This window comes from Lampetra fluviatilis, chromosome 6 (assembly GCF_964198595.1).
Source record: "Lampetra fluviatilis chromosome 6, kcLamFluv1.1, whole genome shotgun sequence".
NCBI classification, from domain to species: Eukaryota; Metazoa; Chordata; class Hyperoartia; order Petromyzontiformes; family Petromyzontidae; genus Lampetra; species Lampetra fluviatilis.
Genome location: NC_136280.1, coordinates 3296885 through 3310853, shown reverse-complemented (window position 1 = coordinate 3310853; position 13969 = coordinate 3296885). Strand labels below are relative to the sequence as shown.

Sequence of the window (13969 nt, the reverse complement as noted above, 5' to 3'; positions counted from 1 at the left end):
CGGTTTGAGGCACTCGACGTTCCGTGGGTTTTCCTCGCTGCTCGCCTCGACACGTCGCACGGACGTCCGGAGGGCAGAGCTGGGGCCGTCCTGGACGTTGGCTTCTCGGAGCAAGAGAGCGATTTTCCCTTTTTGCCCCACTATTTATCCTCCCTACATCAAAGGGAGGCTGCGCTGAACAATGGGCTCGTGCACCTCGAGCCCGCGCACGGCGGTTCCGGCGCTTTTGATATGCTAATCAGTGAGCGGCGTTGGCGGCGTACATCCTAATTACTCCCTTACCCTTCCTAACAATGGGGCCTGTGCGCTCAAGCATAATGTTCCCAACCCTCCATGACTATGCGCAAGAGTCCATGCGGTCCCGCTATTCATGCTGTCCCCTCCCTCCTCCGCCTGTCTCGTCGACCCGTGGGGGTGTGTGTGGGGGGAAAATGCGCCTCCACCGCGGTGGCCGAATGCCCCATGCCGCGACCCCACCATATTAAGGCTGGTCGCAGCGCCGCGGCGCCACGTAGCACGGGGGAGGTCGTCCAATTCCCTGATCGCCGGAAACCGTGAAAGTTTAATCCCGATAAGGGCTTCTCGGATAAAAACCGGTCGGCCAGGTGACCTCCCCACGAGCTCTATGGGGGGGGGGGGAATGCGTGCGGGTGTGTTCGTGCGAGGTGAGGTGAGGGGGACGCGGGGTCGGCTCCGTCGCTTGGTGGTGGCGAGGTCTTAGATGGGGCGCCTGCTGAACGGCTTCGTGGCGGCGGCATGACAGTCACAAAGCTCTGCCCCCCTCCCCCCCCAAAATAAAACATGCTTCAAATCGCTTTAAACTATTGTCATTGTAGTGCGTATTTAATGTGGCGCTGCACTCTGATGCCAGAAAAAAGGGGAAAACCTATTCCCATATTTTGGTACTGGCAAAGGAGTTCCCATGATGAGATTACACAACTTTTAAAGCCATTCCTCGTGTTTAGTGTACGTGCCGTACAACACGTTTAGAATCGACAGGAGTTAAAGTTGGGACTTAAGAACAAATCGACTTACAAACAGACCTCTGGAACCTAATTCTAGATTTGAAGCTTTCGTGACTGCAAGGTAAAGTCACGTAGGTAAAAAATAAAATAATAAAAAAATAAATAATATTATTATTTTATTTTATTTCTATTATTACTTTTAGTAATTTTTTATTTTATTTTTTACCTAGAACCTAACTCGTTCGTAAGTAGGGGACGGCATTCCTCATTCTGATTGATGCACGTGGCCTCCTCCGCCGCCGCATCACGTGTTGTTTTTAACACGTGACGTGTCTAGGAGGGCACGTGACCGGACGTGACGTCGCCACGCCCGCTCTCCACTGCGACCCGGCTTTTCAAATTAGATTTTCCCCTCGTTTTTTTCACCTCATAACAGCGCAACAAACTAACGTTGCTCGACTGCACACGCGATAACCTGCTAAGATTTCAACAACAACTACTCGGCAGTTGAGCTAAGCGCTCAACCACAGAGGAGAAGGAGGAAGAACAAAACCCCGTTTTAGTGAAGAAATGTCCCGACCGCGGGCCCCAAGCCTTACGCTTTTCCTAGTCCGACTCGCCGGGCTGGCTGCGGGGATGACGGCAGAGACCGGGCCGGGCAGCGGGGTTCTTTACCCCCGTGAGTCTCGGTCCCGCGAGCTGAAGGAGCTGGGAGGCTTCTGGGCTTTCCGGGCGGACGATTCGCCGGGCAGAGACGAAGGGTTCACGCGGGGATGGGCCGAGAAAGGACTGGTGGAGGTGAGGCGTAGATTTTAGTTTTTTGCTTTGTTCAATTGCAACATTCGCTATTGTCAATTGTTTTATCTCATGCACGATGGTCTCGCTTGTAGGCACCACCAATACGTTGAACTTCTTTCGCACCATACGTAGCCAACCGTGCTAATCGGAGGTGCGGCGGAAGAACGAGCGACTAAACACAAGAAGCAGTTTTAAAGAAATCGGGTTTCAGTCTAGATTTAAACTTGCGTAGCTACAGAGGCTTCCTAATATCGAAAGGAAGAGCGTTACACGTGGGTAAGAGGGTTACACGTGTGTAAGAGGGTTACATGTGTGTAAGAGGGTTACATGTGTGTAAGAGGGTTACACGTGTGTAAGAAAGTTACACGTGTGTAAGAGGGTTACATGTGTGTAAGAGGGTTACATGTGTGTAAGAGGGTTACATGTGTGTAAGAGGGTTACATGTGTGTAAGAGGGTGACATGTGTGTGTAAGAGCGTCACGTGTGTATAAGAGCGTCACGTGTGTAAGAGCGTTACATGTGAGTGTAAGAGCGCACGCAAGAGCCCACAGTGCTGTCGACCCAGTGGCCTGAGTTTTACCCATTGATCAATGCGGGCTGCTGAAGATGGAGCGAGATGGAAAGCACCTTCCTAATTTGCCAAAATAATAATAATAATAAATCAATGCGTATTACCAGTTACGACATGTGGAATGTAACGCTGACGCTGACAAAAGTTGTAAAGTGCGTGAACATGCTTGGAGGAGGTATGTGCATCGCAGAACGGTGAGGGATGACGAAACGGGAGGATTTCTCCACAAATCCGGCAGTCCGCCTGATGAAGCTAGTTGTAATTACTCACGAAACGTCGTACTTAGATTGTAAATGTTGTGGATTTGCTCTCCAACGCACCGGTGTGCTGTACTAGTAACTAATTGGCATGTTCTGTTTACGTGACAAACCTTACTGATTCTTGGGTCTTTCGGTAAAGTCACGTAGATCGGTTCAAAGAAAATAAGACCCAAGAATATGAATTCCTGCAGTCACGAAAGCTTTAAGTCAAAATGTAAACCTTTCTAATTGGCAGTGTTGGGTGGTAGCGGGTTTAACGACATTTATATTTGGGCAATCTAACCCAAAAGAAACATGGATTATATCGGTCGCGAAAGCCTACATGTTAAACTGACGTGAGTTCATTGCCCCCTCCCCCTTTGTTTCCTTACTCTCCCTCGCCTTCACTTGTTGCCCCCTCGACAAGACGGGCCCGGTGCTGGAGATGCCCGTGCCTTCGAGCTACAACGACGTGACGCAGGAGGCGGCGCTGCGCGACTTCGTGGGCTGGGTGTGGTACGAGCGGCACGCGTGGGTGCCCTCGTCGTGGGTCGCCGAGAACGCCAACCGCAGGGTGATGCTGCGATTCGGCAGCGTGCACTACAATGCCATCGTGGTGGGTTGCCCCTTGGCGGCAGTGGTGGTGCGAGCAAATTGGGGTCCCTAAGGCAGTTTGTTTTTGGGGGTCGGGGGGGCTCCCTCCCTCTTTCAATTCATAGTATCCAAGTGAGATGTATGTATGTATGTTGAACTTCTTTTTCACCGTGCATAGCCAACCGTGCTAAAGGGAGGAGCGGGGGAAGATGTCGACAACAGATAGATGTCTATAGAGATGCTACTGTAGTGATCTGAGAGAAGAGAGATGCAGAAGATGAGCGAGTAATTGCTTTTTTGTTAATTAGCATGTTGCGTTCGGATTTCATTTTGAGTTTAATCTCGAGGCCCATGAGCTGTTTGGACCCCTAAGCTTTTTCTTAGTTTGCTTTCACTTGGCGCCACTTCCTGGAGAATGGGATGGAGTAACATTATGTCCACTGCGTATTTGATTAAGTTGTGTTGATAACAGTCCTGGTGAGATGACAGCACAGAGCCACCCGTGGGATGGGCCCCTTTCATTCCCTCTAGATTGTTGGATCGCTGTATGTCAATAATGAGATACTATTATAAGTACGCTCTTAGAAGCAATGGCTTGAATTAATTAATATGCACATTTGCTTTATGTAAATGTGTGCATGTTTTTTTTTCTTAAGTGTTGTGCAGTCTGGGTTTGGTTTCTGGCCACGGCTAACATCAGTGACAAGTCATTTGTAAACCTGTTCTGGGGCTTCCTAGATCAACTCTTAAGTTAAATGAGCCACATCGTTCCTTCGTACGCCCACCGTCCCAACATTAATAGGCACTCGCTAAACGTCACTTGTCCCTCGCGGTCTTTGACAGCTGAACAATGATTTTGTATATTCCTTTATTTTTTCTTGACAGTGGGTAAATGGAAAGGAAGTGACACGGCACGAAGGCGGCCACCTCCCGTTCGAGGCCGACATAACGGCCATCGTGCGCTCTCCGGCCTCCACGCCATGCCGCATCACCGTGGCCGTCAACAACACCCTGACACCCAGCACGCTGCCACCCGGCAGCATCGAGTACATGCGGGACACGCTCAGGTGCCACCACCCGTTGGAGTCCACGCTTGAGCATGTTTTCTCTGTGGCATCATCTGCAAGGTCGAATCAACCCGCTCATTTGGCGTGCCACTCACCAGGTTTCCATTGGTGTAGGGTGGTGCCATAGGTCCTAATGCAAGGAATGAAATGGGGGGCCCCCTTGTCTGCCTTACCCACTTTGTAACGCAGCGTCTGGGTGACTACTGTTCACTGCAGACATAGGAAAATAAGCCGTATCTCTGATGCTCTCGTCCCCACACAATTTTCTGTAAATATCCATTAGGATTGTGTCTAATCTTTGATTTGAGTTTACTAAACAGCGGTTTATTTTCAGTTCCCACTTCTTTATCTTTGAGTTGATAAAATATGAAGAAACGTGGATTCTGCAGTTTTCGTGTAGGGTTTGAGTTAGGGTTTGGGATAGGGATTAGGCGTCATAGGTTGGGGTTTTGGGTTTAGAGTTATAATTTTGGTGTGGGGAGGCCCTCATCATCCAGCAGTGGATTGAGAAAAGGACCATACATGTCATCCTTTCAGAATTTAGCATCTCTGGCCCCCCACCCCCCCCCCGCTCGATTTTTTTACGACGCAATTTCGATCGTTGCTATTGCACACAGGTACCCACGAGGATACTTTGTTCAAAACATCCAGTTTGACTTCTTCAACTACGCTGGCATCCACCGCCCAGTGCTGCTCTGCTCCACGCCGGACGCCTTCATCGACGACATCACCGTACTCACCGACTTCCACGACGACCTGGGTGTGGACTCAGCATATGCTAGAGTTTGTGCATCGCCCTTGGCTGGCCACTACATACTCTATAATCTAAATTATTTTTATTTTACCAGGTAAGGCCCACTGAGCCATGTAGCTCTTTTTCAAAAAGCGCTCAACAAAGTGGCTTATCACGTGGAAATGTTAAGTGGCAGCCAAATACTTTAAACGCACGTTTCGAAATGTAGCGGGAAAAACTGGAGAACCCGGAGAAAAATCCACGCGACCACGGGGAGAGAAACATGCAAACTCCAAATATAGAGGCTTGAGGGTCGGGATCGAACCCACAACCTCCTGTATACCAGACGAGGTAGTTAACATCTTGCCACGTAACCCAGCAAGCCCCACGATGACCTATTTGTGAAGGGTAGTTACCTATCCGAGCGCTCTCCAGGCTAAACTCTGATTGGCTCCTGAGATCCGACGAGATTGGTCCAGGTGATTTTATCTTAAGCGACACTTATTCAATGAAAATTGCAATATTTAACTATTATGTGCACTTTGTTATTCAGAGAGCACCGGTTCAATCTCCCAGTGCAGCAGTTGAAATAATGGGATTTCTTTTTTAAAATCCTCCTGGCCTTCCAACAGTATTAATGGGTACACCACATTCATTTGGCAGGTCGCGTGTGGTGGGGTAAAGTGTAGGTACTCCCCACTTCTTCCAAAACGTCTGGCCAGCGTGGAAGAGTAGGCCAAAACACACCCTCCTGACCGGGCGCTTTAGAGTGTCCTAGAGTGGTGGCCCTTTTCGCCAGCAGGGACGACCTGAGGATGTAATTGCGGGGCTGCGGCATTGATGCCACCTTGCGCTGCTCTTGGTTTCGACCAAGGCGTGGTGAACTACAACGTGTCGGTGGTGGGCGCGGACGAGTGCCAGCTGGTGGTGTCGCTGAGCGACCGCGAGGGCCACGAGGTGGCGAAGGGGGAGGCGAACTGCAGTGACGGCGTCGGCACGCTCAAGGTGGCACGGCCCAAGCTGTGGTGGCCGCTCACGATGCGCCCCGAGGCGGGCTACCTGTACACGCTGCAGGTGAGAGAGAGAAGAGAGAGTGTGCACGGCGCACGGCACATGTGTTGTTGTGGGGTGCGTGAAAAAAATCTGCACTCAACGATGTCAATGATGTCAGTATTCAACAAGGCAGAGGTTACAATTTCAGTTTCAATATGTAACATAAATATTCTTCGTATGACTGATATAGATGCAGACCAACAACTACAATTTCACATCTAGGTGGTCAAACCAAACAAACGTGTCAGGAGTAGCGGGGAGTATCGCTGTGATGTTTCCTTTCCTATTTGTGGATTGGACATTGCGTCGTTATACGTTGTATGGTACCAATGAGAAACATGGAAATGTACGTACACCGATGCATATACGGATGTGCACACTAATGCAAACAGACTGCTCGCTTTCCGGTAGCACATGTATCAGAATTTGGGAGCCGCTGGCATTGGTGCTTTCTTCCTGCCCCATTTGTTTTTCACCGATTCTCAAGACTAGTTTCCAATATGGTCCCGCGTGGCAAAGTTTTACCCTTTCATTTTGTTTATTACATTTTAATTCTACGCAGGCTAGGCAAACTGAATTACTCGGTGAAAACACGTGCACACAGGGGGAGGGCACGGACGGTCGCACAGCTGACTTTGCGGAGGGCTTGCGATGCAGGTCCACGCCAAGTCGCTGGTGAGAGGGGAGCGGCGCGAGGACTGGTACAACCTCCCCGTGGGCATCCGCACCGTGCGCGTCACCTCCACGCAGTTTCTCATCAACGGAGAGCCCTTCTACTTCCGTGGATTTGGCAAGCACGAGGACAGCGACGTGAGCAGCCCTCCTCCTCCTCACTCCCCCCTGTCGCTGACAGAGATACTGCACAAACGTGTTCAACCTACCTTGAAAAATGTTAATATGAAAAGTAATATACCAACATATCTCAACAAGAATATTTTTCAAAAGTGTACTTGCTTTTGACAAAGTTCAGAATAATGGTAATTTCCAAAAATGTGCAAAAAGGGATACATGCTTGTAATACCCAGGGGAAAAGTATATAATTCAAACTGTTCAGAAAAGTGAGTTGGAAGTTGTTTTTGATTGAGATTTTTTTTTGTCGGCAGATTCGCGGCCGAGGCTTCGACTGGGCGATCTTGGCCAAGGACCTGAACCTGATCCGGTGGCTGGGCGCCAATTCATTCCGCACGAGCCACTACCCGTATGCCGAGGAGCTGATGGACGCGTGCGACCGTCTCGGCATCGTCATCATCGATGAGTGTCCGGGCGTGGGCATCACCCAACCGTGAGTCTGCGCATCAGTCAATCGGTATACAGTAAAACCTTGGATTGCGAGCATAATTCGTTCCGGAAACGTGCTTGTAATCCAAAGCACTCGTATATCAGTTGTGATCACATGACGCTCGGCAGACAAAGCGTATACGTACTACTCGTATTGCAAAACTTCGATCGTTTATCAAATTCATATTTATTTACATTTTTTGCTCGTCTTGCAAAACACTCACAGACCAAGTTACTCGCAATCCAAGGTTTTACTGTTATCAATCATTGTAGTCCGTCAATCAATAAATGCCTGAATGGGTACATCAACGAGTATTTAAGGTGGAGATGCAACCCTGCTATCATCTGCTCGTGCCACGGCTGGTACAAGGGCTTCCACTAGATGGAGCTATTGATGGTATTTGGCCTACTCTTCCACGCTAGCCAGATGTCTTGGCCAGAGGTTAGTATTCCCATGCGTTGCTCCACCACACGCAACCTGCCGATCAATTACTAAACTAAAAACATTTTATTTTATTTTACTAGGTAAGACCTACTGAGCTATATAGCTGTTTTCAGAAGTGACCTGCCCATAAATGATAGCTCAACGAAGTGGCTTATCACGTGGAATTTTATAGCAGATCGGAGCACCCAGAGAAAAATCCACTCGACCACGGGGAGAGACATGCAAGCTCCAAATATACAGGCGTCTGGGTCGGGATCGAACCCACAAGTTCCTGTTTACTAGGTGAGGTAGTTAACAGCTCGCCACCGTGACTAAGTGTGGTGTGCCTATTTATACTGTTTTGGTCAAATTTCTGTCGCAGGACCCTTCACCACCAGACAGCCAACAAATTAAATTGTCACTTGTACAAGCGTTTAACGTGCCAGTTATTGTTTCAGCTCACCGGTAAGTTGACCGATTCTCACAACAAAATTTTGCAATTAAATACGTTTCACTTGAAACTGCACCAAGCATCTGCAGGAAAATCCAGGAAGTGAGAATAAAATCCAGCATGTCAGAACGGCTTAAATCCCAAAAATCTATTTGTGAATCCTAACATTGGCTGCAAAATCCTACGTGTTAAGTTGATAACTACTACTGCTATTACACTGGTCAACACACTTTTTCTGGCATAAGGTATTCCAACGGTTTTAAGGTAATTTTGGGGCGCTGATTCCAAATCTGACATCAGTTTTTGTCTATCACATCAGGTATTTGAGATATCAAATATCGCATTTTCAATAAAAACTGCAGAAGAAAAATATTAAATAAATGTGGATATCTGCATAAAATTATATTATAAACACACTATCCTAAAAATACAACACCATATTTTAACACTAAAGCAGTCACTGACTCGGAACAACTTGCAATCATAAGTGACAGAGTTAATTTCGGGTAAAATCAATGAAAATGGGGTATGCCGATAGCATAAAAATGAGATATGATAGAGGAAATCTGAGATCAGATTTGGAATCAGCACCCTGAAATTAGTCTAAATCATCTGCAAAAGTCCAGGCCAGAATTTTTTTTTTTTGCCGTAGCTGTCACGTGTCTGCCCCACGCCCTTCCACACACAGCGCCAACTTTGGGAACGCGTCGCTGGAGCACCACCTGGCGGTGATGGGAGAGCTCGTGAGGAGAGACAAGAACCGCCCCTCCGTGGTCATGTGGTCCGTCGCCAACGAGCCCGCCTCTCAGCTGTCCGTCGCAGAGCCCTACTTCAAGTGTGTGCTCTCCCTTTCAGTCAGTTTGTGTTTCGGCGTGTGAGGAATTTGCCAAACATCTCGACAAGAAATCTAAATTAGGGCAAATATCTCGTTGTCATCATCATCGGAATTGTCATCATTGTTACCGTTAGCCATATTTAAGGCAATGATTTTGGTTTTAATTAAATTCACGACTGAGGTGCTGGGAAAAAACAAGGCTTCAATGGGAAAATATACATCTGTTCCCTGTACCCTTTTGAAATAATGAAAGCACCTCATCTTAATGCGTTTCTACAACATTTCCAAAATTCTATATACTTGAATTGATTCACAGTTTCCTTTTGTGAGCTCTGTTACAAAATCCTAAACCTTGGCTGTTATCAGTCCACGGCTGAAGGCCTCACCCGAGCCATTGCCATCCTTCATGTCCCTCATTAACCACGCGATACAACAATCCGTCCAGCACGTATTCATGATCTGATCTCGGCTGATCTCAGGGCACCACGGTGGCAAGATGTTAACTACCTCGCCTAGTATACAGGAGGGTGTGGGTTCAATCCTGACCCTGACGCCTGCTGTATATTTGGGGTTTGCATGTTCTCCCCCCTGTGGTCGCGTGGATTTTTTTCCGGGTCTTCCGGTTTTTCCATCCACATTTAGAATCCACATGCCTTAAGAGCGTTGGCTCCTATAAATGTTAGCATGAGGATAAGTCACTTCGTTGCGCTATCATTTGTGGCCAGGTCGCTTAAAAACAAAATAGCTAGATAGCTCCGTGGGCGTTACCGGGTAACATAAAAATAGTGAATAGTTTGTTGCTCCAACTCCACAGTGGACATGTCGGGCGTGTTTTCCCCCCTTTGGCTGCCACTCCATCGCTGGTCATGACTGGTCGTCACGTATTCTAGTGACGCGTCCTGCACGAGCCCACTTGCTTATCTAACAGTGAAACATATCTCTCTGGAAATTTAAATGGCAAAACACGTGTTAAATGGTAATCAATTTGCTCCAAACTTACTCGGCAGAACCCTCGTGAAAATGGTCGAGATCCAGGTTCTCCAGGGTAATGATAGAACAATTATTTAGGTATTTTATTTATTTTTGGATGCTTGGCAGTGGCTGATGGCATGCTTGTTTTGATTGTAATGACAATTGTGTGTGCTGTTCTATGATGTACTTGAAAATGGAACAATGTAAAGGTGCCGACATTGGTGTATGGTGCTTTTTTCTGGAATTGTTTTGCTGTTTTTTTCCTGGATTTTCAGTTTGCACATAGTCACTTTAAGATGTTTTCTTGTTCATGTTTTTGTTTTTTGTTTGTTGCGGTTGCACCCGATTCAAGAGCCGAATGGCTCACAGGGCTATACCTAATAAATAAACTTGAAACTTGAGTAGTTTACTGTTCTCCCGTTGTAAAAACGTTGTCTTTCAGGACTGTTATCGAACATACGCGGCATCTGGACCCAACTCGCCCAGTCACCTACGTCATTAACCAGAGCTTCCAAACTGACAAGGCGGTAAGAGTTCAAGTTATTTTTTTTTGCTTTTAACCAGGCGAGGCCCCAAGAGACGAGTATTCGTCTCATTTGCAACAGAGTGACCTGGGATAGAGACATATTTACATATATACACACACAGAGAAACACACCCATTCAAAGGAAGGGCAGTCCTGGAGTGGAATGTACCTACTTTGGCCAACACGGCACACAAGGAGTTTGTGTAGCTGATATTATTCTTGGCCACCTTTGTCCCCCCAGTGACGATATTTATATACCGCACCAGGTACTCATTTAAGCATGAGTCAACTTATGAGAGGCCCGGGACCGATGAACATATTCATCACTGATACTGCCCTTGAGGGGGAATCGCCAGTTCAGACGTCGCTCGCCACAGATGTTTGCCAAGACCGGGAATCAAACTCGGGTCCCGACAGCTTCACAGCCCAGTGCCACCTTAACTCGTGCGCCGTGCGCTGCCCACCACCACGACCGTTCACGGCGCCAGGCGCAGTACACGGACGTGGTGTGCCTCAACGCGTACTACTCGTGGTACCACGACGCAGGCCACCTGGAGGTGATCGTGCCGCAGCTGCGCTACGCGCTGGACGGCTGGCACGCCAAGCACGGCAAGCCCGTGCTGCAGACCGAGTACGGAGCCGACACCATCCCCGGCCTGCACTCGGTGAGGCCGGCGCCCGCTCCCGCTCCCCTCCGCCACACCATGCCACGCCGCTTCTCGAATGCCATACAAGAGCGTTCGTTCATTCACGTGCTTGTGATTTGGTGGCTTGCGTAAATCCTGCAGCCGCGCAATCGATTCTTAAATGAAAAAGACAACGGACAAGCAAATTGTACGAATAGGTCGGAGTGAGAGACCAGTGCAAACGAGATGCAATCGAAACAGAACGAGAAACAATAACAATCGACACCATTGGAACCTCATTTTCCAGTAGCAAAATATGATAATTGGTTTTTTACCCTTTTATCTGGCAACAAAACTGACACCTGCGCCTTTTGGCGTCATCTGGTCCAACACCATGAGAGATTAGGCTCTAAGGAAAGCTGTCTCGGGTGTGGATCAATCAATTTCAAGGACAGTGCATACATTATCAGAGTTATGGTTTTTTTTGCATTCCGACTGCAGGTATTGTGGTCAATGCAAACATGACTCCTTGTTAAAAAGGTGTCAGTTTTGTTGCCAGATAAAAGGGTAAAAAAACAATTATCAATAATAGAGACCAAAACAATATTCAATTCGATTCATACCAGAGATGGATTTTTACATGGCCTACTTAAAACTCACACAGGACAGCTTCATTATTAAAACCATCCACTCAAAGCATTGATCTCTGACCCATTCACTTTCCCAGGACCCCCCTTTGATGTTTACAGAGGAGTACCAGGAAGCCGTCATGAAGAGTTACTTTGAAGTTTTTGACGAGAAACGTGACGCATACTTCATCGGCGAGATGATCTGGAACTTTGCAGACTTCGCAACGCAGCAAGGTGTGTTCTTGTATACCTCAGTCACGTTTGCGAGTTTTGCACATCTTGCCACTCCTTATGCATGCCTGTGAATATTTTGTCACTTATGACTGGTGGTGGAGTGGTGGCATTGCTTCGAAACTAGTGGCAAATATCTGAACCGGTTATTAGCACGGTTCGTAAACATCTGCACTGCGAAAGCAAGATGTTATCTCCCTCGCTTGGTATGCAGGAGGTCGCGTGTTCGATCCTGACCCTGAAGCCTGTATATTTGGAGTTTGCGTTGTTATCCCTGTGGGTGTGTGGATTTTTCTCCAGGTCCTCCGGTTTTGCCCTCCACATTTGGAAATGTGCGTTCAGATTATTCGGCTACTATAAATTCCCCAAGCGATAAGTCACTTCGATAAGCTACGTGTTGCCAGATCGCCTCTGAAAAAGAGCTAATACCTCTGGGCTTCACCCGGTAAACAAAATAGTTAAGTTTTACGTAGCCCCCACATGAGCCGTGCCCGCTTACAGCACTTGGCTACACGGGGGATCTCTGTCTCTGTGCGACGTCGTCAAGTTGATCGTCGCACCTCCCACGTGACCGCGGCGAGCAGGCATCACGCGCGTCGTCGGCAACAGAAAGGGAATCTTCACGCGCCAGCGACAGCCCAAGTCGGCGGCCTTCCTCCTCCGCGAGCGATACTGGAAGCTGGCGAACGTGACGGTGCCGCACGTGACCGGATACGGAATGTCGTCCATTCTGAGCACATCGTACCACTAGCGGGAGGGGGGTGGGGAGAAGGATTGGGGGCTTGGGGGCTAGGTGGAAATTAACACGTGCTCGATCTTGCAATCTCGCTTCTCACGCTATTGCTGGCACCCAAGGGGTAATGAGGCGCGGCCGCTGAAGATGCCGGGAAACCCTACCCCAACTCTGCGAACACTCAGACTTCAATGTGGAACAAATAATTTGAAAGTCTCCATTCATGCAGTCTGTCTGGTTGGTGTAGGAGAGGTATTCGCAGCTGTTTTTTTATTCACTTTTTTCATTGTTGGTGAATGGGACTATATGGATGTCATTTTTGTTAAGAGCCACTGATTAAAATAATTCACCGACAACTACTACCAGTGCCTTAGTCAAAGTAATCTTCACTTATCAAAGATATATTTTCTCAGTGATTTTGAAGGATTAAAAACCAATTGTCATTGACGATTTGAAGTTATTGAGAACGAGGGAATCGACAGCTTAATTTTTATTGGATCAACAGCTTCGAGGATTCTGATTTATATTTAATAACTGTGACAGTGAATATCACATCTGAAAAATATTCTGTTTTGTAACAAATTCTAATCATCTACAAGATATGACCAGCGCCACTTAAGAGGCATGTTTTCTTCGCAGTGACTTCACACCAGAGCTGGGCTTTCCGATTATTTAAGCAATCGATTTCTCTACCGATTATCAGTACGATTGTTCGACTTAAATCGGATAACACGACAACAGTTGGGAGAAATAAACGTCTCGCCTCTTGTTTTTCACGCGTACCGCTGCGATGGGCGAGGCTTAGTGTTTGTAGAGTCGAATAATTGATCAAAAAAGTGATCCATTGACCCCACCGTCCACAGCGCGGCTTGGCACAAGTTTTTTGTGTGTCAGGACTCCCAAAGTTGCTGAGCACATTCCTTTCACAGTTGTGAGCAACCATTGTTTTGTAAATGATTTATTTCAACCTCAAGCGCTTAGGAATAAATGGAATTTATAAATGTTTCGGTTGAAAAAAATATGCTGCAATGTTAAAGAATTGTATTTTTTTTAATTTATGAAACATTGACATAATTTCTTAGGAATTATTCTCAACAGCCTTTGACGTTTGTTCAAAAACTTGTAACAATCTTGATACGTAACAATCACATTTTAGAGACAGAATGTGCAATTGTGTAACAAAATGGGAAGTTCATTTAGTCATTGTTAACCTACAAAATAAACATTTTTCATTACATCATCTT

At 47.3% G+C, this 13969-nt stretch overlaps 1 protein-coding gene across 2 annotated transcripts; it reads left to right on the top strand.

The window, feature by feature from the left end:
• Nucleotides 1–1311: 1311 nt before the first annotated feature.
• On the top strand, nt 1312–13705 carry GUSB (glucuronidase beta). 2 transcript variants are annotated; one of them, XM_078857519.1, is made up of 12 exons: nt 1312–1763; nt 3001–3147; nt 4053–4234; nt 4852–4994; nt 5842–6041; nt 6678–6830; nt 7124–7302; nt 8862–9008; nt 10423–10507; nt 10995–11171; nt 11860–11995; nt 12577–13705. In XM_078857519.1, the coding sequence occupies exons 1-12, from the start codon at nt 1536–1538 to the stop codon at nt 12741–12743; spliced, it is 1944 nt and encodes a 647-aa protein (XP_078713645.1). In that variant the 5' UTR covers nt 1312–1535; the 3' UTR covers nt 12744–13705. The 2 variants fall into 2 exon arrangements, with proteins under 2 accessions (XP_078713645.1, XP_078713644.1); XM_078857518.1 differs by having other exon boundaries at nt 1314–1763; nt 3001–3189.
• The last annotated feature ends 264 nt before the right edge of the window (nt 13706–13969 follow it).